We start from the raw sequence: 26184 nt of genomic DNA, 5'->3' as shown, positions 1-26184 counted from the left end.
CTTCCGAGTTCTCCCTTTCTGTAAACAGGCCTGTAAATGTTGTTCTGATCTCATCACATTTGCTGTGCATGGAAAGAACAAGGTCAAATGTCAGGCACTCTTTTTGGTGGGAACTCAGTGTTTATTTTTCTTTCTATTTATGCAACAATCTTGCTGGATACTGGGGGTAGGAGAGTTTTTTTTTTCTATCACATGACAACATTTAAATAAACTGCAAGGATTTTAGAATATATCAGAATTAGGAGAATGAATGAAGCACAATTTGGTTCTGAACTGTGCTGGAAACAAATACCTTTATATTATTAAAACAAATCATTACATTAGATGATGCAATTTCCATACATTATTGTCTGCAAAGTGTATAGTATTATTTGAAAAACTAGGTATGTGAAATGTAATGGTCATTTCAATCAAAAATGTGTTGTCTGTAATAGCAGTGAGTTTCCACACCGTGGATACTCCACTCTGCTAAGGAGGAGTGAGGAGGAGGAGCAGGAGTGAGGAGGAGCAGGAGTGAGGAGGAGCAGGAGTGAGGAGGAGGAGGAGGAGAGAGGAGGAAGGAGGAGGAGGAGGAGGAGTGAGGAGGGAGGGGGAGGAGGAGGAGTAAGAAGGAGGAGGAGGAGCAAGGAGGAGGAGGAGGAGGAGTGAGGGCTGGGTCCTGTAGTCCCATTGGGTCTTGTATTTTCCTTACTGTGTTTCTGTCTTCACCCTGGCGAGTTTGCTGATGTGAGTGTTGTTACTTCACAGCCTCCCAGGAGACCCTGACGCAGGCTGCCAAATATAGTGGGGGGCTTCAGCTTACCTCTGTCGGGAACGTATAATGGAGAATTATACAAAACAAGGAAACTAACAATTAAACTGGGACACAGTAGGGTTTTTTTATTGCTGCCTAAAGGATGTGACGCTGCTTTTTTCAACCTTTTGATGATTATTGTGAAAACAATTTTGGACCCCGTGTTTTTTATGTCTTCTTAGTGGCATTCCTTATTTCTGTGTTATCACCCTGTGTGTTATGGATATAATATTAGAAATAATTCTGTGTGGCTGACTAGGGAAGCATGGCACTCTGCTGAAATCCCTACTCCGGCTGTAGCGTCTAGAAGCTGACTGGCACTCAGCCTATGACAGGACAGCCTTCAGAGGGCTAGGGTGAGGGAGCCCGAGTCTGGAAGGCCCAGGATGAGGAGGGCACAGGGGTAAGGGGAGCTCAGGGTATGGAGGGCCTGGGGTGAGAGGTGTCCGGGGTGAGAGGCGCCCGTGGTGAGGAAGGCTGTGGTCAAGGGAGCCTCGGGTCAATGACGCCAGGGTCAGGAGTACGCGGGATCGGGAAGGCTTGAGGTCTGGAGTGCCCGGGTCAGGAGGAGAGCTGCTAACTTATAAATAAATGTCACTGTTTGAAGAATTGGTGGGTCTGAGTGCCAAGAGCCCCCTACCACAGGTAACAAGGAATGTCCAGGGAAGAAGAAAGATAAATAGTACCTCAGTCACAGCAGGGGCAGCGGAAGGACACCAATCAAGATAAAGCAAGCAGTACTTGGTCCATGCTCCACACACAAGAGGAAGTGAAACTGGCACATGCTGGCCAGTTAGGCAGCGGCAAGTCAGAGTGACAGTGATACCAGTGAATGGTGAGCAATGGGCGGGCCACAAGCCCCTCTTAGTAACCCACATCTCACAAGTGACAGGGGACACCTAACAACCTCTGCTCACACTTGCGCAGAAATGAACGCCTGTGTGCAAGGAGGGCTCACAACTAATTGATTTCCTTTTCAATATATGCGTCGGATAGATCTCTCCAAAACGTATGCCAGCTGCTTGCACGAAACTAAGTTCAAAAAATACTGCACGAGAAGAGAAAAAAAAGCTAGGGAGCGGCGGGTATCCTGTAAATGTATCTCTCTTTTTTTTTTTTTTTTTATCGGAAAAACCACGCACAGAAACTCTTTTTCAGGTCATTTTCATCCTCGTTCGACGAAAGTAAGAACCTGTGTGAGTTCTCGCAGCCTGCCGCGTTCTCAAGCCGGCACCATGTGGGGTTCGCATGCAGGGGCCCCTAGGAGCTTTCAGACCCTGAGTGTGGACCCTCACGGACACCCTGAGTGTGCACACAGAAACCGAGGCAGCAATCCGGGGTTAGCGACATTACTGGAATGTATTTGTCGTGGCACAACCGCGTCTGGGCGCTTCGAGGCGCTACACGCGTTAGCCGAGGCATGGATACACGCATGAAGCAGCAGAGAGCCTAACGGAAGCCCCGTGTGTAGTTTGTAAAGCGGATATCTTCATATAGCGCCTCACTAACATGCTAACTAGGGCCGCTGCTCAGCGCTAGATGTTGATGCGGGGTGCATGCAGTGCCCATGCTGTAGATCTATGCAGCAGTCTGGACTCTGAACCGCGGATACTCTGCCCTTCTTTAGCTTGGTGTCTCCAGGCGCCCAACAATAAAGCGCTTTCTGCAGAATAGAATGATACATCGCCCAAGAATATTAACTGTTCATGCGCCTGCAACACGATCTGCGCGGTGCTGCCACCCGACGGTCTGCGTGGAGACAGCACTGGGAGTCTATATAAAACCCACCCTCGCATCCACGGGCGTCATCACGGTGGCACACCCACCACACACAGTCTCACAGCAAACACCCTAAGAGACCTCCCCCTGCGGACTCAGGAACAGAGCACACACACCCACCACACATTCAGCATACACACACCCACCACACAGTCGTCTCACAGCTAACACCCTAAGAGACCTCCCCCTGCGGACTCAGGAACGGAGCACACCCAGGCACCACATTCAGCATACACACACACACACCACACAGCCGTCTCTCAGCAAACAACCCAAGAGACCTCCCCCTGCGGACTCAGGAACAGAGACCTCCCCCTGCGGACTCAGGAACGGAGCACACCCAGGCACCACACATTCAGCATACACACACCCACCACACAGCCGTCTCTCAGCAAACACCCTAAGAGACCTCCCCCTGCGGACTCAGGAACAGAGACCTCCCCCTGCGGACTCAGGAACGGAGCACACCCAGGCACCACACATTCAGCATCCACGCATCCACCACACAGCCGTCTCACAGCAAACACCCTAAGAGACCTCCCCCTGCGGACTCAGGAACGGAGCACACCCAGGCACCACACATTCAGCATCCACGCATCCACCACACAGCCGTCTCACAGCAAACACCCTAAGAGACCTCCCCCTGAGGACTCAGGAACAGAGACCTCCCCCTGCGGACTCAGGAACAGAGACCTCCCCCTGCGGACTCAGGAACAGAGCACACCCAGGCACCATACATTCAGCACACACACACCACACAGCCGTCTCTCAGCAAACAACCCAAGAGACCTCCCCCTGCGGACTCAGGACAGAGCACACCCAGGCACCACACATTCAGCATCCACACATCCTCTCAGACAGCCAGCGCCCGGCACCCCCACAGCCTACACACGGGCATCGGACACGGGCACAGGCTGTCTCCCTCCAACCCCTGGAAGAGATGCAGGCGGTGGTGCCCTCTCTCCTGGCCGCCGCCCTCCTCCTGGGCACGGGTAAGGACGCCTGTACTTTTCATACACGAGTTTACAACGACGTCTCAAGTGGCAAAGACAAGCTTTATTATTCGCAAGGAACTGCTCATCTGTAATGTATGTCTTTGTATCCTACCACAGTGTATGATGTTTACCAGCACATATATGCAGAGACGTTTTAAAGGATGGGCAAAGTGGGCAGTTGCCCGGTCCCCTACCTTTTAAAGGGAACCCTTGGAACCTGAATTCTCTCTCACTCTGACAATACTCTCCCCCTCCCTTTCTGCCCCCTCTACCTCTGACTATATCTCTCTACCCGTGTCATCTTTAGGATTTTGTGGGGTCCCGAGCAAGACATCTTTCATCTGTTTTTGTGTGATCCTGTTAGTTTAACATGTAATTTATTACTGGCTGACATTATGGTGACTTTAATTAGTAGGCCATGGGTAAATAACACAATTTGTTCTGTACAGGGCCCCCAAATATGCCTTGTCTCGGGCTCCCAAAATAATTAACACGACATTGGATGTGTGTACTGTGATTTATAGCACAAAACGTATTACCATGCAGAGGGGGGAGAATGTGTGAGGGCACTGGCGAGGCGCAGAGACATTGGGGTGACAAGCGTGCCAGAGATCCCAATAAAAGCAAAATAAATTGAATCAAATCTCCTGGTTTGTTGGTTAAATAGACATAATTGGGGTGCACTGGGCCCTTCGGACGCCTGGACTCCAGTGCCACTGGTAGGATTGGTAGCCACGGCCCGGGACAGAGGAACAGTGGCTGTTGCAGGGGGTGCGGAGAGGGCAAGGGGCACCACCAGAGGGGATCCATGTGGTGTGTGGAGAGGGCCTTCCATGAAGGTGGGGAGTGGAGGGTATGCCGGGGTTGGGAGGCGCGAGCTGCGGGTGCCGGGGGGCATCGGATCATGGGGTCTTGTCTTCTACTTCCTGAATGTCTCTGTCTCCAGCCTGGTGAGTTAGTTGCTGTGAGTGTTGGGACACAGCCCACCACAGAACCTAGTACAGGCTGCCACATGGTGGGGGGTTTCAGGAAGCACGCGTGTTTGGAGTACTTGGGTTCATGAGCGTTTGGGATCAGGCATATTTTGGATCACGTATGTTGAGTATTTGGGATCACGCATGTTTGGAGTGTTTGGGATCTGGAGTGTTTGGGATCTGGCGTGTTTGGGATCAGGCGTATTTGGGATCACACATGTTTGGAGTGTTTGGGATCTGGCGTGTTTGGAGTGTTTGGGATCTGGCGTGTTTGGGATCAGGCGTATTTGGGATCACACATGTTTGGAGTGTTTGGGATCTGGCGTGTTTGAGATCTGGAGTATTTAGAGTGTTTGGGATCTGGCGTGTTTGGAGTGTTTGGGATCTGGCGTGTTTGGGATTTGGCGTGTTTGAAATGTTTGGGATCTGGCGTGTTTGGGATCTGGCGTGGTTGGAGTGTTTGGGATCTGGCGTGAATGGGATCTAGCGTGTATGGGATCAGGCGTGTTTGGGTTCACACATGTTTGGGGTAGCTGAGAACGTCTGTACTCTTGCACATGTTGATTGTGTCACCCTACATGACATGGGGACAGGCAGCACATGTGCTTGGGATGAAGCAGATGTTTTTGTCCTCTGGTTCTAAGGTGAGGTGAGACCTCAGTGCCCACCTCAGGGGAGACTTGCTGAAGGAAAGAGACCCTTGGCTGCTGGTGTGTGTTTGAATAGACTGTATGCAAGGTCGAGGTCCGCTAGTGGTGTTAAGTTGGTAAAAGCTTTGAATGTGGCTGTCTTTTCTTGGATTAGAGATGCACTACTAGTAATGTTTTACAAGGAAATGGAAAGCCCACTTCAGCCCTGCGGAGCTTGCCTCAGCCCTGGCACCCTCTGTTTTTTGCCCCTTGCCACAGTCCTGCCACCCCTCTTTTCTCTTCCTTCTGTTACCTCACCCCCTCATACCAACCTTGTCTCTGCCCTATCCTCTTGCCACCAACTTCTGCCCCTTTCTCCCTCCTCCTATGCTCATTCTTCTCATTCGGCCCACCAGCTCCCTCCTAGCCTCGTTCTTCTCTTTCTGCCCCTCTCTCCTTCCTCTTATATTCGTTCTTCTCCTTCTGCCCCTCTCTCCTTCCTCTTATAATCATTCTTCTCTTTCTGCCCCTCTCTCCTTCCTCTTATAATCATTCTTCTCTTTCTGCCCCTCTCTCCTTCCTCTTATAATCATTCTTCTCCTTCTGCCCCTCTCTCCTTCCTCTTATATTCATTCTTCTCCTTCTGCCCTCTCTCCTTCCTCTTATGCTCACGCCTCTCCTTCTGCCCCCTTGCGCCCCTCCTATCCTCATTCTTCTCTTTCTGCCCTCTCTCCACCGATCCTCCTTCACCTTGTGCCCCCTCTCTCCCTCCTATCCTCATTCTTCTCCTTCTACCCTCTCATGCCTGTTTTCATTCTTCACCTTGTGCCCCCTCTCTCCTTCCTATCCTCATTCTTCTCCTTCTGCCCTCTGCCCCTCCTCCAATCTGCATTCTTCTCCTTCTACCCCGCCTCTCTCTTGTTGTTTTCATTCTTCTCCTCCTGCCCCCTCTCGCCCTCCTCCAGTCCCCATTCCTCTCTTTCTGACACCTATTTCCCTCCTCCTATCCTCATTCTTCTCCTTCTGCCCTCATGCCTGTTTTCATTCTCCTTCTGCCCCCTCTCTCCCTCCTCCAATCCTCATTTTTCTTTCTGTCCCTTTTCCCTCCTCCTATCCTCCTTCTCCTTCTGCCCAATCCCTCTCTCTCCTCTTGTTCTCATTCTTCTCCCTCTGCCACCTCTTTCCCTCCTATCCTCACTCATCTCCTTCTGCCCCTCTCCGTGTCCCCACTTGTTCTTCCCCCTTCTCTCAAATGCTTCTTACCTTGCTTCTGTTTTGTGATACAGGCACACACTGCTGCTTCTCGTCCTGCATCTGTTGTGTGATGAAGGCGCACACTGCTGCTTCTCGCCCTGTATCTGTTGTGTGATGAGGGCTCACACTGCTGCTTCTTGCCCTGTATCTGTTGTGTCATGAGGGTAGGCACACACTGCTGCTTCTCACCCTGTATCTGTTGTGTGATGAGGGCAGACACACTGCTGCTTCTCGCCCTGTATCTGTTGTGTGATGAGAGCAGGCATTGCTGCTTCTAGCCCTGCATCTGTTGTGTGATGAGGGCAGGCATTGCTGCTTCTCACCCTGCATCTGTTTTGTGATACAGGCTCACACTTCTGCTTCGCGCCCTGTATCTGTTGTGTGATGAAGGCAGGCCCACACTGCTGCTTCTCGTCCTGTACCTGTTGTGTGATGAGGGCAGGCACACACTGCTGCTTCTTGCCCTGTATCTGTTGTGTGATGAGGGCAGGCGCACACTGCTGCTTCTCCCCCTGTATCTGTTGTGTGATGAGGGCAGGAGCACTGCTGCTTCTCGTCCTGCATCTGTTGTGTGATGAGGGCAGGCTCACACTGCTGCTTCTCGCCCTGTACCTGTTATGTGGTGAAGGCGCACACTGCTGCTTCTCGTCCTGCATCTGTTGTGTGATGAGGGCGCACACTGCTGTTTCTTGCCTTGTATCTGTTGTGTGATGAGGGCAGGCGCACTGCTGCTTCTCGCCCTGTACCTGTTGTGTGGTGAAGGCGCACACTGCTGCTTCTCGTCCTGCATCTGTTGTGTGATGAGGGCATGCACACACTGCTGCTTCTCGTCCTGCATCTGTTGTGTGATGAGGGCAGGCGCACTGCTGCTTCTCGCCCTGTACCTGTTGTGTGGTGAAGGCGGACACTGCTGCTTCTCGTCCTGCATCTGTTGTGTAATGAGGGCATGCACACACTGCTGCTTCTCTTCCTGCATCTGTTGTGTGATGAAGGCGCACACTGCTGCTTCTTGCCCTGTATCTGTTGTGTGATGAGGGCAGGCTCACACTGCTGCTTCTCATCCTGTATCTGTTGTGTGATGAGGGCAGGAGCACTGCTGCTTCTCGTCCTGCATCTGTTGTGTGATGAGGGAAGGCTCACACTGCTGCTTCTCGCCCTGTATCTGTTGTGTGATGAGGGCAGGCACACTGCTGCTTCTCGTCCTGCATCTGTTGTGTGATGAAGGCAGGCTCACACTGCTGCTTCTCGTCCTGCATCTGTTGTGTGATGAAGGCAGGCTCACACTGCTGCTTCTCGCCCTGTATCTGTTGTGTGATGAAGGCAGGCACACACTGCTGCATCTTGCCCTGCATCTGTTGTGTGATGAAGGCACACACTGCTGCTTCTCCCCCTGTATCTGTTGTGTGATGAGGGCAGGAGCACTGCTGCTTCTCGTCCTGCAGCTGTTGTGTGATGAGGGAAGGCTCACACTGCTGCTTCTCGCCCTGTATCTGTTTTGTGATGAGGGCGCACACTGCTGCTTCTCGCCCTGTATCTGTTGTGTGATGAGGGCGCACACTGCTGCTTCTTGCCCTGCATCTGCTGTGTGATGAGGGCAGGCACACTGCTGCTTCTCGTCCTGCATCTGTTGTGTGATGAGGGCAGGCACGCTGCTGCTTCTCGCCCTGTACCTGTTGTGTGGTGAAGGCGCACACAGCTGCTTCTCGTCCTGTATCTGTTGTGTGATGAGGGCGCACACTGCTGCTTCTTGCCCTGTATCTGTTGTGTGATGAGGGCAGGAGCACTGCTGCTTCTCGTCCTGCATCTGTTGTGTGATGAGAGAAGGCTCACACTGCTGCTTTTCGCCCTGTATCTGGTGTGTGATGAGGGCGCACACTGCTGCTTCTTGCCCGGTATCTGTTGTGTGATGAGGGCAGGCGCACTGCTGCTTCTCGCCCTGTATCTGTTATGTGGTGAAGGCGCACACTGCTGCTTCTCATCCTTCATCTGTTGTGTGATGAGGGCATGCACACACTGCTGTTTCTCGTCCTGCATCTGTTGTGTGATGAGGGCAGGCGCGCTGCTGCTTCTCGCCCTGTACCTGTTGTGTGGTGAAGGCGCACACTGCTGCTTCTCGTCCTGCATCTATTGTGTGATGAGAGCATGCACACACTGCTGCTTCTCGTCCTGCATCTGTTGTGTGATGAAGGCAGGCTCACAATGCTGCTTCTCGCTCTGTATCTGTTTTGTGATGGAGGCAGGAATGGCTGTTTCTTGTCCTGCACCTATTTTATGATAAAGGCAGGCACCTCTGCATTTCGCCCTGCACCTCTTTTGTGGCAAAGGCAAGCACTGCTGCTTCTCGCCCGGCATCTGTGTGATGAGGGCACACACTGCTGCTTCTCGCCCTGCATCTGTTGTGTGATGAGGGAAGGTGCACACTGCTGCTTCTCACCCTGTATCTATTGTGTGATGAGGGCAGGCACACTGCTGCTTCTCGCCCTATATCTGTTGTGTGATGAGGGCACGCACTGCTGCTTCTCGCCCTGCATCTGTTGTGTGATGAGGGCGCACACTGCTGCTTCTCGTCCTGCATCTGTTGTGTGATGAGGGCAGTCACACACTGCTGCTTCTCGTCCTGTATCTGTTGTATGATGAGGGCAGGCACACACTGCTGCTTCTCGCCCTGCATCTGTTGTGTGATGAGGGCACACACTGCTGCTTCTCGTCCTGTATCTGTTGTGTGATGAAGGCAGGCGCACACTGCTGCTTCTCGTCCTGCAGCTGTTGTGTGATGAGGGAAGGCTCACACTGCTGCTTCTCGCCCTGTATCTGTTTTGTGATGAGGGCGCACACTGCTGCTTCTCGCCCTGTATCTGTTGTGTGATGAGGGTGCACACTGCTGCTTCTTGCCCTGCATCTGCTGTGTGATGAGGGCAGGCACACTGCTGCTTCTCGTCCTGCATCTGTTGTGTGATGAGGGCAGCCGCGCTGCTGCTTCTCGCCCTGTACCTGTTGTGTGGTGAAGACGCACACAGCTGCTTCTTGCCCTGTATCTGTTGTGTGATGAGGGCGCACACTGCTGCTTCTTGCCCTTTATCTGTTGTGTGATGAGGGCAGGAGCACTGCTGCTTCTCGTCCTGCATCTGTTGTGTGATGAGAGAAGGCTCACACTGCTGCTTCTCGCCCTGTATCTGTTGTGTGATGAGGGCGCACACTGCTGCTTCTTGCCCTGTATCTGTTGTGTGATGAAGACAGGCGCACACTGCTGCTTCTAGCCCTGCATCTGTTGTGTGATGGGGGCGCACACTGCTGCTTCTTGCCCTGTATCTGTTGTGTGATGAGGGCAGGCACACTGCTGCTTCTTTCCCTGTATCTGGTGTGTGATGAGGGCAGTCACACACTGCTGCTTCTCGTCCTGTATCTGTTGTATGATGAGGGCAGGCACACACTGCTGCTTCTCGCCCTGCATCTGTTGTGTGATGAAGGCAGGCGCACACTGCTGCTTCTCGCCCTGTATCTGTTGTGTGATGAGGGAAGGCGCACACTGCTGCTTCTCTCCCTGCATCTGTTGTGTGATGAAGGCAGGCGCACACTGCTGCTTCTCGCCCTGTATCTGTTGTGTGATGAGGGTAGGGGCACACTGCTGCTTCTCGCCCTGCATCTGTTGTGTGATGAGGGAAGGCGCACACTGCTGCTTCTCTCCCTGCATCTGTTGTGTGATGATGGCGCACACTGCTGCTTCTCGTCCTGTGTCTGTTGTGTGATGAAGGCAGGCGCACACTGCTGCTTCTCATCCTGTATCTTTTGTGTGATGAGGGCAGGCACACTGCTGCTTCTCGCCCTCTATCTGTCGTGTGATGAGGGCAGGCACACACTGCTGCTTCTCGTCCTGAATCTGTTGTGTGATGAGGGTGCACACTGCTACTTCTTGCCCTGTATCTGTTGTGTGATGAGGGCAGGCACACTGCTGCTTCTGGCCCTGTATCTGTTGTGTGATGAGGGCACACACTGCTGCTTCTCGTCCTGCATCTGTTCTGATGAGGGCGCACACTGCTGCTTCTTGCCCTGTATCTGTTGTGTGATGAGGGAAGGGGCACACTGCTGCTTCTCGCCCTGTATCTGTTGTGTGATGAGGGCAGGCACACATTGCTGCTTCTGGCCCTGTATCTGTTGTGTGATGAGGGCACACACTGCTGCTTCTCGTCCTGCATCTGTTGTGTGATGAGGGCGCACACTGCTGCTTCTTGCCCTGTATCTGTTGTGTGATGAGGGCAGGCACACTGCTGCTTCTTGCCCTGTATCTGTTGTGTGATGAGGGTGCACACTGGTGCTTCTTGCCCTGTATCTGTTGTGTGATGAGGGAAGGGGCACACTGCTGCTTCTCGCCCTGTATCTGTTGTGTAATGAGGGCAGGCACACACTGCTGCTTCTCGTCCTGCATCTGTTGTGTGATGAGGGCAGGCACACACTGCTGCTTCTCGTCCTGTGATGAGGGCAGGCACACTGCTGCTTCTCGTCCTGCATCTGTTGTGTGATGAGGGCAGGCACAAACCGCTGCTTCTTGCCCTGCATCTGTTGTGTGATGAGGGCAGGCACACACCGCTGCTTCTTGCCCTGTATCTGTTGTGTGATGAGGGCAGGCACACTGCTGCTTCTCGCCCTGTATCTGTTGTGTGATGTTGCATGCACACACCGCTGCTTCTAGCCCTGTATCTGTTGTGTGATGAGGGAAGGTGCACACTGCTGCTTCTCGCCATGCATCTGCTGTGTGATAAGGGCAGGCCCACACTGCTGCTTCTCGTCCTGCATCTGTTGTGTGATGAGGACAGGCACACTGCTGCTTCTCGCCCTGTATCTGTTGTGTGATGAGGGCGCACACTGCTGCTTCTCGCCCTGTATCTGTTGTGTGATGAGGGAAGGTGCACACTGCTGCTTCTCGCCCTGCATCTGCTGTGTGATAAGGGCAGGCCCACACTGCTGCTTCTCGTCCTGCATCTGTTGTGTGATGAGGACAGGCACACTGCTGCTTCTCGCCCTGTATCTGTTGTGTGATGAGGGCGCACACTGCTGCTTCTCGCCCTGTATCTGTTGTGTCATGAGGGTAGGCACACACTGCTGCTTCTCGTCCTGTATCTGCTGTGTGATGAGGGCAGTCACACACTGCTGCTAATCATCCTGCATCTGTTGTGTGATGAGGGCAGGCACATACTGCTGCTTCTCGTCCTGCATCTGTTGTGTGATGAGGGAAGGCGCACACTGCTGCTTCTTGTAGGAAAGTACCATCTTGCCTGGCAGGTTACCCCCATATTTCACTGTATACATGTTGTTTTAGTGTATGTGTCACTGGGACCCTGCCAGCCAGGGCCCCAGTGCTCATAAGTGTGCCCTGTATGTGTTCCCTGTGTGATGACTTGTTGAGGTTCTGCTAACCAGAACCTCAGTGGTTATGCTCTTTCTGCTTTCTAAATTGTCACTAACAGGCTAGTGACCAATTCACATTGGCATACTGGAACACCCTTATAATTCCCTAGTATATGGTACTGAGGTACCCAGGTTATTGGTGTTCCAGGAGATCCCTATGGGCTGCAGCATTTCTTTTGCCACCCATAGGGAGCTCTGACAATTCTTACTCAGGCCTGCCACTACAGCCTGAGTGAAATAACGTCCACATTATTTCACAGCCATTTACCACTGCACTTAAGTAACTTATAAGTCACCTATATGTCTAACTTCCCCTGGTGAAGGTTGGGTGCTAAGTTACTTAGTGTGTGGGCACCCTGGCACTAGCCAAGGTGCCCCCACATTGTTCTGCCCTCCTGGGGTCCATCCAGGCCTGGCCCAGGAAGGCAGAACAAAGGACTTCCTCAGAGAGAGGGTGTTACACCCTCTCCCTTTGGAAAAAGGTGTCAGGGCTGGGGAGGAGTAGCCTCCCCCAGCCTCTGGAAATGCTTTGATGGGCACAGATGGTGCCCATCTCTGCATAAGCCAGTCTACACCGGTTCAGGGATCCCCCAGCCTTGCTCTGGCACGAAAATGGACAAAGGAAAGGGGAGTGACCACTCCCCTGACCTGCACCTCCCAGGGGAGGTGCCCAGAGCTCCTCCAGCGTGCCCCAGACCTCTGCCATCTTGGATTCAGAGGTGTGCTGGCACACTGGACTGCTCTGAGTGGTCAGGGCCAGCAGGTGACGTCAGAGACTCCTTCTGATAGGCTCTTACCTGTGTTACTAGCCTATCCTCCTTTCTATGTAGCCAAACCTCCTTTTCTGGCTATTTAGGGTCTCTGCTTTGGGGAATTCTTCAGATACCGAATGCAAGAGCTCACCAGAGTTCCTCTGCATCTATCTCTTCACCTTCTGCCAAAGGATCGACCGCTGACTGCTCAGGACGCCTGCAAAACATCAACAAAGTAGCAAAGACGACTACAGCAACCTTGTATCGCTGATCCTGCCGCCTTCTCGACTATTTCCTGGTGGTGCATGCTCTGGGGTAGCCTGCCTCCTTTCTGCACCAGGAGCTCTTAAGAAATCTCCCGTGGGACGACGGAATCTTCCCCCTGCAACTGCAGGCAACAAAAGACTGCATCACTGTTCCTCTGGGTCCCCTCTCAGCACGACGAGCGTGGCCCCTGGAGCTCAGCAACTCTGTCCAAGTGACTCCCACAGTCCAGTGACTCTTCAGTCCAAGTTTGGTGGAGGTAAGTCGTTGCCTCCCCACGCTAGACTGCATTGCTGGGTACCGCGTGATTTGCAGCTGCTCCGGCTCCTGTGCACTCTTCCAGGATTTCCTTTGTGCACAGCCAAGCCTGGGTCCCCAACACTCTAACCTGCAGTGCACAACCTTATGAGTTCTCCTCCGGCGTCGTGGGACTCTCTTTTGTGACTTCGGGTGGACTCCGGTTCACTCCTCTTCTAAGTGCCTGTTTTGGTACTTCTGCGGGTGCTGCCTGCTTCTGTGAGGGCTCCCTGACTTGCTGGGCAACCCCTCTGTCTCCTCATCCAAGTGGCGACATCCTGGTCCCTCCTGGGCCACAGCAGCATCCAAAAACCCTAACCGCGACCCTTGCCGCTAGCAAGGCTTGTTTGCGGTATTTCTGCGTGGGAACACATCTGCAAGCTTCTTCATGACGTGGGACATCCGTCCTCCAAAGGGGAAGTTCCTAGTCCTCTTCGTTCTTGCAGAAACCAAAGCTTCTTCCATCCGGTGGCAGCTTCTTTGCACCCTCAGCTGGCATTTCCTGGGCATCTGCCCACTCTCGACATTGTTGCGACTTTTGGACTTAGTCCCCTTGTTTCACAGGTACTCAGGTCCGGAAATCCACTGTTGTTGCTTTGCTGGTGTTGGTCTTCCTTGCAGAATCCCCCTATCACGACTTCTGTGCTCTCTGGGGGTTATAGGTGCACTTTACACCTACTTTTCAGGGTCTTGGGGTGGGCTATTTTTCTAACCCTCACTGTTTTCTTACAGTCCCAGTGACCCTCTACAAGCTCACATAGGTTTGGGGTCCATTCGTGGTTTGCATTCCACTTTTGGAGTATATGGTTTGTGTTGCCCCTATACCTATGTGCTCCTATTGCAATCTACTGTAACTTTACATTGCTTGCATTACTTCCTTTTGCTATTACTGCATATTTTTGGTATTGTGTACATATACCTTGTGTATAGTTGGCATCCTCATACGGAGTGTACTCACTGATATACTTTTGGCATATTGTCATAAAAATAAAGTACCTTTATTTTTAGTATATCTGTATATTGTGTTTTCTTATGATATTGTACATATGACACCAGTGGTATAGTAGGAGCTTTGCATGTCTCCTAGTTCAGCCTAAGCTGCTCTGCTATATCTACCTTCTATCAGCCTAAGCTGCTAGAAACACCTCTTCTACACTAATAAGGGATAAATGGACCTGGTACAGAGTGTAAGTACCCCTTGGTACCCACTACATAGGGTTTTCACTATGAGCACTGGGCCCTGGCTAGCAGGATCCCAATGAGACAGTGAAAACACCCTGACATATACTCACAAACAGGCCAAAAGTGGGGGTAACAAGGCTAGAAAGAGGCTACTTTCTCACACAACCCCCCACCCCCCAAACGAAGGATAATAAGGCTAACCTTGGCCAGTTGAGACTTTATTGTCTAAGTGGTGATAAGTAGAGAGTAGCTCTGCAATAGACTGGTTACTCCCTTTATCATCCACTATATGGTTACTTCCCTGTGGGGATGTAAACCACCCTGTTTGAAGTTTTTTAGCTAAGCAACAATGTGAAGATGGATTTTCAGAGTTTCTATCAGTAAGTTTTAGTTTAGAGAAGTGGAAATTGTCCACTGGACCTATTTCTAGTGATGAGAATGCCAGACAGGGATGCTGTCTCAGTAAAGCCATAGCTGGGCAAAAACTTTGTCCATATGGCTGGAAGAGAGAACAGGGATGCTGTTTCTCTTGAGTTGGAGCAGGGCAGGGGTGCTGTCCTATGAGCTCCACACTAGGGCAGGGCTGCTGTCCTAAGTGTTGTGAGGCAGTGCAGGGTTTCTGCACTAAAGTTTCTCTGGGAGGGTTGGAGGGATGCTCCATGTTAACTAAAATGGTGCTCTTTTTCTCACCAATATGAGTTATCCCACAGAGAGGTACTTCCACCTCAGGGAGTACAGCTATGCCAGCTGATGATTCCCTTGGAACAGGTGCCACCCCAGGAGAGGTTTCTCCCACCACAGGAATGGTATCCTGAATGGCAGGGTGGTTAGGGGATACTGTGATACCCTTTTTACCTGTTTTTGGAGAGGGATCCTGAGTTTTCAGGTTTTCTTCTCTCCTTTGCTTTTTCATTTCAGTAGAAATGAGAGGGAACAATTCCTCAGGGATGCCCAGCATGGCTGCATGGGCATAAAACTCTACATCAGCCCAACCTGAGGCCTCTAGGTCATTACCTAAGAGACAGTCTACAGGTAAGCTAGGTGACACTACCACCTGCTTAGGGCCAGTAACTCCACCCCAACTAAGCTGAACTATAGCTAAGGGAAGAAACTTAGTGGAGTTATGGACATCAATAATCTTGTACTGTTGTCCAATGATGTGTTTTTCAGGGGCCACCAGGTTTTCAGTCACCAAAGTGATACTGGCACCTGTGTCCCTGTAGGCTTGGGCCTCAACACCATGTATTGAAACTGTCTGCCCAGTACTTATCCATTGTAAGGGGACAAGCAGCCAGTGTGGCAAGGCCAATGCCACTAGGTGTGACAAACTGTCTTCGGACTGACTACCCCAGTTTCTATGATGGACCCATAAGTGAACCCAACTACACCCTTAGTTTGACTGTTGCCAGCAGTCCCAACACTATTACCACTACTGCTAGGGCACTAGAGCTTGAAGTATTAGTGGTGGTAGGCTCAGGGGGTACTTTTTACACACAAAGCACCGAGGCTTTTTAATGTGTGTAGGTTGTGAAGAAGAAGAGGAAGAATTTGTTTTATCCCCACCCCCTGAGGAGTGTTTAGGATTTGAAGAAGGATCTTTGGTTTTACCTTTATCCCCATGCTTATCCTGAGATTTCTCACCATCTTTCTTCTTGCCATCCTTGTCACCACCTGTATGAACGTTTCTGTTCACTCTTGTTCTGATCCATTTGTCTGCCTTCTTTCCCAATTCTTGAGGAGAGGTCAGATCTGAGTCCACTAGATATTGGTGTAACAAATCAGACACACAGTTATTCAGAATATGCTCTCTCAAGATTAGATTGTACAGGCTTTCAGAGTCAGAAACTTTACTGCCATGTAACCACCCCTCCAAGGCCTTCACTGAATAGTCAACAAAGTCTACCCAGTCTTGTGAGGACTCTTTTCTGGTTTCTCTGAACTTAATCCTGTATTGTTCAGTGGTTAAGCCAAATCCATCCAAGAGTGCATTCTTCAAAACTGTAAAATTATTGGCATCACTTTCCTTCACAGTAAGGAGCCTATCCCTACCCTTTCCACTGAAAGATAGCCATAGGATAGCAGCCCACTGCCTTTGAGGGACCCCCTGTACAACACAGGCCCTCTCAAGTGCAGCAAACCACTTGTTAATGTCATCCCCCTCCTTGTAAGGGGGAACTATCTTATGCAGATTCCTAGAATCATGCTCTTTCACAGGATTACTATCTGGAATACTGCTGCTGCCACCATGGGGTCCTAACCCCAACCCCTGTCTTTCTTATTCTAAGTCTAAAGATTCCCTGTCTAGAGCCAGCTGTTGCTGTTTAAGCTTCAGCCTGGACTCTTCCACTCTCATACCTGCTTTTTATACAGGTGCCTGTGGTAACTGACACCTGCTGCATACAAGGCAATGTTTCCACACTGGTGACACAGTTCAGGTGTTATTTAAGTAACATATTGATGGAAATGGAATCCCGATATCTAGAAGTGGAGGCACCAGAGTCCAAGTTATTGATTGTTGCCCTTAGTTACAACTGCCTAGGCGTTAAAAACAGAAGCAAGCTGTTGCGTGTTTTACCAGCAGCATGACACCCACTGTTGCCCTATTCTGTGAAGTTAGCATTCTAGTCTTCAGTAGAAATATGTATTTTAGTCCTATTTCTGTTTTAGGTTGTGTTAGAAATGGGATCTCTAGTTGGCAGTCAGTTTACACCCTGTCCAAGCTTGGCACGAGCAGTCAGGCTTATCTCAGAAGCAATGTGTAAAGTATATGCCATAACCCACAATAATACAGTGAAAAAAGACACCACACCAGTTTTAGAAAAATAGCCAATATTTATCTGTATGACCAAAATGAGAAAAATCCAACATAAAGTAATAAAGATATAGGTTTTGCAAGAAGTACTTAAAAATACAGTTCCTTGAAGTTGATAGCTCTGTCTGGGGCTATCACGGCGTTGTGAACAACAAATCCACCATTTCAGGCCAACTGGGGGGGACGTGGGCCAGCTACGGTGTCGGGAAGACCCACAAACAGTACCTTGGAAATGTAGGGCATTGTGATCCTCGCGATGAGACCTGGAGTGCGGCGTTGATGGGGGTTGTTCCGGAGATTGGTGCAGAGGTCATCGGGCCCTTAAAGTCACACGCTTTGCAGATCAAACTCCTGGCTGATGAAGTCAGGAGCACTGACATTGATGGCGTCGGGCCTGTGGAGCGATGCGGGAAGATCCGATGTGCGGTGCCACAGATCACGGTGTTGGTAGCGGCGTGGTGACAGTGTCCTGAGGCGTCAGTGAGACCAGGGCTGCAGTGTGAACTGGGCAGTGCGATGTGCGGTGTTTCCAGGTTGCGGTGCAGGCAGCGGTGTTGTAGATGCTGAGGCGCTGTTGTCTGTAGGTCCAAGGTGGCGATAAACTGTGGGGCAGGCTCCGTGTGGTGCCCACGGGTCGCGGTTTAGTCAATGGCATCGGTGGACCGGGACTGTTGTCCAGGATGAGACGGTGCTCCGTATACAACACAAATGGTGTCCTTAGGCTGCAGTGCAGGCAGCGTTGTTGGTGTCAGCATAGAATATCTTCTTTGGGGATACCAAGGCTGCGGTGTGAGCGAGGCGATGTGGAGTGTGGGGCCCACAGGTGACGGCATCAGATGGCGGTGCTGTTGAGACCAGGGTTGCGGTGCAAAGCGGGGCACAGATTCGTGCTTCGTTGTCAGGCCATGGTGCAGGCAGCGGCGTCGCTGATGGCATCGTGGTGTTTTTTTTTCTGTTGCAGCACAAAACACCCAGTTTCCCAGTGCTGTAGACAAAAGAACCTGAAGTCTTTGATATCCCTGAGACTCCCAATAGGAGGCAAGCTCTATGACAAGCCCTTGGAGAAACTGCACAAGCTGGATATACCACAAAGTCCAGTCATTATCCTCTTTAAGGCAGAAGCAGCAACTGTAGGCCAGCCCAGCATAGCCCACAGAGCAAAGGGGCAGTACTCATCCTCCAGCTCTTCAGCTCTTTCTCCTTGGCAGAGGATCCTCTTGATCCGAAAGTGTTGTAAAAGTCTGGGATTTTGAGTCCCCTACTTATTCTCATGTCTGCCTTTGAAGTTGGCAAACTTCAAAGGAAAATATGTTGTTCACATGATTCTGCATTGCCCAGGCCTGACCCCAGACACACACCAGGTGGTTGGAGACTGCTTTGTGTGAGGATGGGCAGAGCCCTTTCAGGTGTATGTGCCAGCTCTTCCCACCCCACTCTAGCCCAGGTGGCATATCAGGATATACAGGACACACCTCAGCTCCCTTTGTGTCACTGTCTAGAGGGAATTCACAAACAGCCCAACTGTCACTCTGACCCCAACATGGATTCCAGAGGCAAGGCAGAGACACAAAATGGTTAAGCAAGAAAATGCCTATTTTCTAAAAGTGTCATTTTCAAACAGAGAATCTAGAAACCAAGTCAACCACAAGATGTATTTTTAAATTGTGAGTTCAGACGCCCCAAACCCCAAACCTCTATCTGCTCCCAATGGGAAACTGCACTTGAAAGATATTTAAAGGCAGTCCCCATGTTAATCTATGTGAGAGATAGGCCTTGCAATAGTGAAAAACGAATTTGGCAGTATTTCACTATCAGGACAGGTAAAACACACCAGTACATGTCCTATCTTTTTAAATACACTTCCCATGGGGCTACCTAGGGCCTTCCTTAGGAGTGAGGTACATGTAGTAAAAGGGAAGGTTTGGGCCTATCAAATGAGTACACTTGTCAGGGTGAATTGGCAGAACAAACCTACCCACACATAGACACTGCAGTGGCAGATCTGAGACATGTTTACAGGGCTACCCCTGTGGGTGCCACAATCAGTGCTGCAGGCCAACTAGTAGCATTTGATTTATAGACCCTGGGTACACAGTGTGCACTTACTAGTAAATCAAATATGCCAATTACGGATAAACCAGTGACCAATGTAATTTATACAGGGAGCACTTGCACTTTAGCACTGATCTGCAGTGGTAAAGTGCGCAGAGACAATAATTCAGCTAAACAGATCATAAAAAATAGGAGGAAGAAGGCAAAAAGTTTGGGGATAACCCTGCAAAAAGGGCCATTTCCAACAGGTTGTTAAAGCAAGGGAGTGATCTTTGAGTTGATCTGATTGTTTTAGATGTAAACCGCACTTCAACCGACGCCCATGTTCATCTTTGTTACCTGCACAGATTGTTAGATCTATAGCTAAGCACACTCCTTGTGATTCCTACAGTTCAGTGCCTGGGGACTGGCAGACACACTCTTCCTTCCTAGCTCCTAAATTGTGGATTAACCTACCTTTGTCTCTACAAATTCCACCCAGCCTATTGATAATATGGAAAGAAAAGACATTGCTTTCTCATGACATTTTGTAGCATGGCTCCCATGCGCTTACTGGCTCTTGGTGTGAATATCCCTAAACTGCTCATCTGAGTCAGAGTATAATTTGCAGCTATCATACGTGTTAGAAATGGGGTCTCTAGTTGGCAGAGGTATGCACCCTTCTCCAAGTAGGGACCACAATCCTAGTCTGGGTAAGCAGTCAGGCTTAATTTAGAAGCAATGTGTAAAGTATTTGTGCAATAAATCATACAGTAACGCAGTGAAAACACCACTAAAATACACCACACAGGTTTAGAAAAATAGATAATATTTATCTGAATCAGATACTGTTGAAACAATGAAAATCCAATGTTCACAAGCAAAGTTAGGATTTTTTAAAGACTAAATACAACTGATGCACCTAGAAAACACAATAGCTCCAACTGGGGCTATCATGGTGTAGTTGACGGAGTCGTTCCCAACAAATCCGACACCACTGGTGCCGGTCACTGAGTCACACGGACCCCATCCCCCCCCAAAGTACAGTACATTTTACAAGGATGACACACGGAGTCGGAAAGAGGCGTCGGTGGAGTCGGTGCGGCGTCAGTCCCTTACGGCGTCCGACAAGAGAGGCCTTGGTTCCACGCTGCAAAACAGGTGGAGGTGTGGTGTCGGTTCTGTCTGGATGCAGGGGAGATGATGCAGCGTCATCGGCGATGCGTCAATTCCTTGCGACCCGGCGGAGTCACTGGTTCTGGTTCGTCTGGACGTGATGTGTCGACTTCGCTGGGTCGTGTTCGCCCCGGGTGACATCAGCGAAGTCGCTGCAAAGTCGGACTTGCGTTGCAGGTCGAGGTCATTGCGTGCTGCGAGGTCCATGGAGTGGGAGCAGGCTGTGGTGTCGCTGGTGTTTCTGAAGTAATTCGGAAGTCGCTGAAGTTGGTGTATTAGCACAGAGCTAGCAGTGGAAGTCTTTGTAGTCCCTGAGACCCCAGAACATGATGCAAGCTCAATCCAAGCCCTTGGAGTCCACTTTGGTGAGAAGGCAGAGTCTTTCCAGCACAGTCAGAGCCCAGCAGGGCAGCAGACCTTTACAGCAAAGCAGTCCAGAGAGTCGTTTGGGCAGCCAAGCAGGTCTTCTGACAGAGTGCAAGTGCAGGTCCAGAAGTGTCTGAAATTGTGGGGTCAGAGACCCAGTTTATATACCCAAAATGCCTTTGAAGTGGGGGAGACTTTAAAGAGTGGTTTTGAAGTGCACAAATTCCCCTTTCAGTGCAGTCCTGTTTTCCAGGGTCCCAGTAGGGGGTTTGGCAGTCCATTGTGTGAGGGCAGGCCACTAGTCTTTGAAATGGAAGTGTCAGGCCCTCCACTCCTCCAGCCCAGGAAGTCCCATTCAAAATGCATGAGTGGAGGTGTGACTGGGTGTCCTGTGTTTGTGGTTGTCTGCGTGAAATGCACAAGGGAGCTGTCAACCAGCCCAACTCAGACATTGATTGGAGACAGGCTGCAAGGCACAGATGTTTTTAAGTGCAGAGAAATGCTCACTTTCTAAAAGCGGTATTTCAAAAATAGTTAGATAAAATTCAACCTCACCAATAAGCAGGATTTTCTATTACCATTCTGGCCAAACTAAATATGACTTGGTTACCCCTTTTAGATCAGAATCTACCACTCAAAAAGTGTGAGGGCAGACCTAATTCTAGCCTATGAAAGGAGCCGGCCTCACAGTAGTGGAAATATGTTTTTTCCTACCAGGACATTTAAAACACATGTGTACATGTCCTGCCTTTTACCTACATAGCATGCTGCCCTAAGGGTTACCTAGGGCCTACTTTAGGGGTGACCTATATGTAGAAAAAGAGGAGTTTAAGGCTTGCCAAGTCGAAGTGGCAGTGAAACAGTACACACAGGCCTTGCAATGGGCAGGCCTGAGATATGGTTAAGGGGCTACTTTTGTGGTGGCACAATCAGTGCTGCAGGCCCACTAGTAGCATTTAATTTACAGACCCTGGGCACATGTAGTGCACTTTACTAGAGACTAAGAAGTAAATCAAATATGCCAATTGGGGATGAACCAATCTTACCATGTTTAAGGGAGAGAGCATATTCACTTTAGCACTGGTTAGCAGTGGTAAAGTGTGCAGAGTCCTAAAACCAGCAAAAACAGTGTCAATAAAGTGGAGGGAGGCAGGCAAAAAAGTTGGGGGATGACCACATTAAGGCTGTCGGGTATTAATCGGTCCATATTCCAGAGGCCCATTGAGCACTTCCTTCAGAAATTGTAAGTCTCAATGCAGCCTAGTGGTTTAATCCTACAGTGCTGGTTCTGAAATTCAGTAAGGCTTTACAATCAGCAACCCTTTGGCCAAAATGCACACTGAGCATCTTGTCCATTGGCCATGCCCGGCAGACTCTGGTAAGATTTGAGGGAGGCTGGCCTGGCTTATAGTGGGTACCAATGATACCTACACCTTTTGCCAGGTCCAGTTATCCCCTATTAGTAGATTAGTAGTGTTCTAGCAGCTTAGGCTGATAGAAGTAGCTATAGCGGAGCAGCCAAGTCTGAATTAGGAGAGATGCAAAGCTCATGCAATACCACTTATATAGGTACTATATCATAAGAAAGACAATACTCTGTGTCAATAAAAAATAAAGGTACTTTATTTTAGTGACAATGTGCCAAAAATATCTCAGAGGATATACTCCCTTAGGAGGTAAGTAAAATACACAAAATATACACAGAAAACCAAATCAGGTAAGTAAAACAGTCAGACAGTAGTGCAAACACTGTTAGAATACAATAGCATGCAATAGGCGTAGGGGCAACACAAACCGTATACCAAGAAAGTGGAATGCGAACCACAAATGGACCCCTAGGCTAGTGTGGTGTGTAGAGGGTTGCTGGGAGTGTAAGCAAACACTAAGGGTGTCCAAGATACTCCACCCCAAGACCCTGGAAAGTAGGAGTAAAGTACTACTATTTCCCCAGAAACACACTAAAGTCGTAATAGAGGATTTTGCAAAGATCACAATAGACTGCAAAGAACTGAAGACAGATTCCTGGACCTGTAAAGGAAGGGGACCAAGTCCAAGAGTCACATAAGTGTCCAGTGGGGGCAGGAGCCCACTAAACCCCGGATGAAGGTGCAAAATGGCTGCCTCCGGATGGAAGAAGCTGAAGATTCTGCAACAACGAAAAGTGGTTAGAACTTCTCCTTCGTGCAGAAGATGTCCCACGGCGTGCTGGAGGATGCAGAGTTGTTTCTTTGGCAAAATACCACAAAAAAGCGTTGCTAGCTGCAAGAGTCATGATTGAAGAAAAAGGGTGCTGCCCAGGCCCACGAAGGACCAGGATGTCGCCACTTGGAAGAGGAGACAGAGGGGGCACTCAGCAACTTAGAGAGCCCACACACAAGAAGGTTGCACCTGCAGAAGTCTTGGAACATCGGTTGTCTCAACACTGCAAATTGAGGTCCCACGACACCGGAGATCAACTCAAGGAGCTGAGCATGGCAGGACAGAGTGCTGGGGACCTAGGCTCAGCTTTGCATGCAGGATGTCTTGGAAATGTGCACAGAAGCCCTTGTAGCTGCAAATTACGTGGTGCACAGGATTACTGTCTGGAGAGGGGAGGCAAGGACTTCCCTCCTCCAAATTTGGACAGTCTGGGTCACTTGGGTCCACCACCTGTGTTCCAGGGGCCATGCTCGTCAGGATGAGAAGGGTCCCAGAGTACCTGTGAAGCTGAAGTTTGGTGCCTGCTGTAGCAGGGGGAAGATTCCGTCGATCCACAGGAGATTTCCTCATGGCTTCCGGTGCAGGGTTAAGACAGACAGCCCCCAGACCATGCACCACCAGGAAACAGTCGAGAATGCCGCCAGGATTAGGCGCTACAATGTCGCTGGTAGCCTTCTTGCTACTTTGTTACAGTTTTGCAGGCATCCTGGAGCAGTCAGCAGTTGATCCGTGGCAGAAGTCGAAGAGAGAGATTCAGAGGAACGCTGGTGAATTCTTACACATCGTTATCTGAGGAAAAGCCCACTGGAGAGACCCTAAATAGTTCTCAGAGGAGAATTGGCCACCTAGTCAGGTAAGCACCTATCAGGAGGGGTCTCTGATCTCACCTGCTGACACAGTGCCCTCACACCTCTGAAACAAGTTGGCAGAGGTCTGAGACACACTGGAGGAGCTCTGGACACCTCCCAGGGGAGGTGCAGGTCAGGGGAGTGGTCACTCCCCTTTCCTTTGTCCAGTTTTGCACCAGAGCAGGGACTGGGGGTTCCCTAAACCGGTGTAGACAGGCTTATGCAAGGAGGGCACCATCTGTGCCCTTCAAAGCATTTCCAGAGGCTGGGAGAGGCTACTCCTCCCCTGCCTTCACACCTATTTCCAAAGGGAGATTGTGTAACACCCTCTCTCAGAGGAAATCCTTTGTTCTGCCTTCCTAGAACTGGGCTGCCCAGACCCCAGGAGGGCAGAAACCTGTCTGAGGGTTGGCAGCAGTGGTAGCTGCAGTAAAACCCCAGAGAGCTAGTTTGGCAGTACCCGGGGTCCATGCTGGAGCCCCGGGGATGCATGGGATTGGCACCCCAATACCAGATTTGGCATGGGGGACAATTCCATGATCTTAGACATGTTACACGGCCATGCTCGGAGTTACCATTGTGAAGCTACACATAGGTATTGAGCTATATGTAGTGCACGCGTGTAATGGTGTCCCCGCACTCACAAAGTTCAGGGAATTGGTTCTGAACAATGTGGGGGCACCTTGGCTAGTGCCAGGGTGCCCTCACACTTAGTAACTTTGCATCTAACCTTCAGCAAGTGAAGGTTAGACATATAGGTGACTTATGAGTTACTTAAGTGCAGTGAAAATGGCTGTGAAATATAGTGTGTGTTATTTCACTCAGGCTGCAGTGGCAGGCCTGTGTAAGAATTGTCAGAGCTCCCTATGGGTGGCAAAAGAAATGCTGCAGCCCATAGGGATCTCTTGGAACCCCAATATCCTGGGTACCTAGGAACCATATACTAGGGAATTATAAGGGTGTTCCAGTGTGCCAATTGAAATTGGTAAAAGTGGTCACTAGCCTATAGTGACACATTTAAAGGCAGAGAGAGCATAAACACTGAGGTTCTCATTAGCAGAGCCTCAGTGATACAGTTAGTCACTACACAGTTATACACATTCAGGCCACAAACTATGAGCACTGGGGTCCTGGCTAGCAGGATCCCAGTGAGACAGGCAAAAACAAACTGACATACATGTAAAAATGGGGGTAACATGCCAGGTAAGATGGTACTTTCCTACAATAATCCTGTGCAATTTTGCCAATGTTTTGTGTAATTACTTGAATCACGCACGGAAGTGAATCCGATTTGGTGGTCACGTGACCTAGACGAATTAGCAGGCATTTTGCTAATTGTAGGGATCAACATGACACTGGTGTAAGGTATGGTTTGAGCATTACAAGCAAGTATAATCCCCTAACCTCAAATCATGTACAAAATATATGGTATTTTCCTCTGAGAAAGTTGGCAACACCACTTATGGATAATCTGTACAGGGTGGTGTGGATCTGTCAGCTCATCAAAGGAAGACTAATTATTAGTAACAAACAAAATCTGAACCCACAACCTAGAATCGATGTCATACGTGAGACCTGACTGGTGCCTAACAGGCTGACCTGCGTGTAATGGCTACAAATGTATTGTTGCTTTATTCAGTCAGTAACTAATTGAAAGCAACACAAAGTACTTTCCAGCTCGAAAGGTGTTTTACACTGGACAGGGGCCTTTTTCTGAGTGCAAAAGGTGGTTCCCTCCGCTGTGCTTCACTTTGCATTGAGGCGATGTTATTGTGGTGTCGCTCGGGTGAATCAGCACAACTACTCCTAGGGCTTGTTGCAAAGCCAAGTTTACTAAAACAGTCAGATCCTGCTTTGCATTGAAGCAGGCGTGGTGAAGGGGTAGGTTGTTCTAAGCATAGGAATTTGTACTGGAAGGATCTGCTTCCAGAGCAGATTGTTTACTAGACAGTGCATACGTCTCTGTACAGTCTGCATACCTTATTAGAGTGCTAGCGCTGTGGACGACAACCGCAGTGGGCAGGGCTCTACTGTTTCCCCCCATTGTGCAACACAGCATAGCAAACGTGGCCACTTTTCTCCATTAGGACAGAAAATATTAACGCAACCCTCCCCCTATCAGTGATAAACGAGAGATTTTCAGTAGCACCAACAGAGCGACAGTAGGTGCCTTTTGTCCTAAATTATGATTGTTCAACATAAGACGAGAAGGGGTTGAGAATGTCTGACTTTAAGGAAGACCAATAATTACTCCATTGATTTCCATATATATTTGTTAGTATCTATATTTGCATCAAATGGGTATCCTAAAATGGAGCATGTCCTCTAGGGCTGAAGAAGGGCACCACCCCTCTGAAGTACTGCTGATCATGGGTGAGGGATCCAGGAGACTGATCTGAATCCTCCTGGGTTGGTGAATGTTTGGGTTAA

At 50.0% G+C, this 26184-nt stretch overlaps 1 protein-coding gene across 1 annotated transcript in view; it reads left to right on the top strand.

The window, feature by feature from the left end:
• The first annotated feature begins 2682 nt into the window (after positions 1–2682).
• The window catches only part of LOC138283067 (prostate stem cell antigen-like), a 47982-nt gene continuing 24480 nt past the window's right edge, over positions 2683–26184 (top strand). The window contains exon 1 of the mRNA XM_069221214.1: positions 2683–3564. Within this exon, the coding sequence (XP_069077315.1) occupies positions 3513–3564 (52 nt within the window). The 5' untranslated portion in view covers positions 2683–3512. The remainder of the gene's footprint in view (positions 3565–26184) is intronic.

The sequence above is a fragment of the Pleurodeles waltl genome, chromosome 2_2 (assembly GCF_031143425.1).
Source record: "Pleurodeles waltl isolate 20211129_DDA chromosome 2_2, aPleWal1.hap1.20221129, whole genome shotgun sequence".
NCBI classification, from domain to species: Eukaryota; Metazoa; Chordata; class Amphibia; order Caudata; family Salamandridae; genus Pleurodeles; species Pleurodeles waltl.
This window is presented reverse-complemented; position numbering and strand designations above follow the sequence as displayed.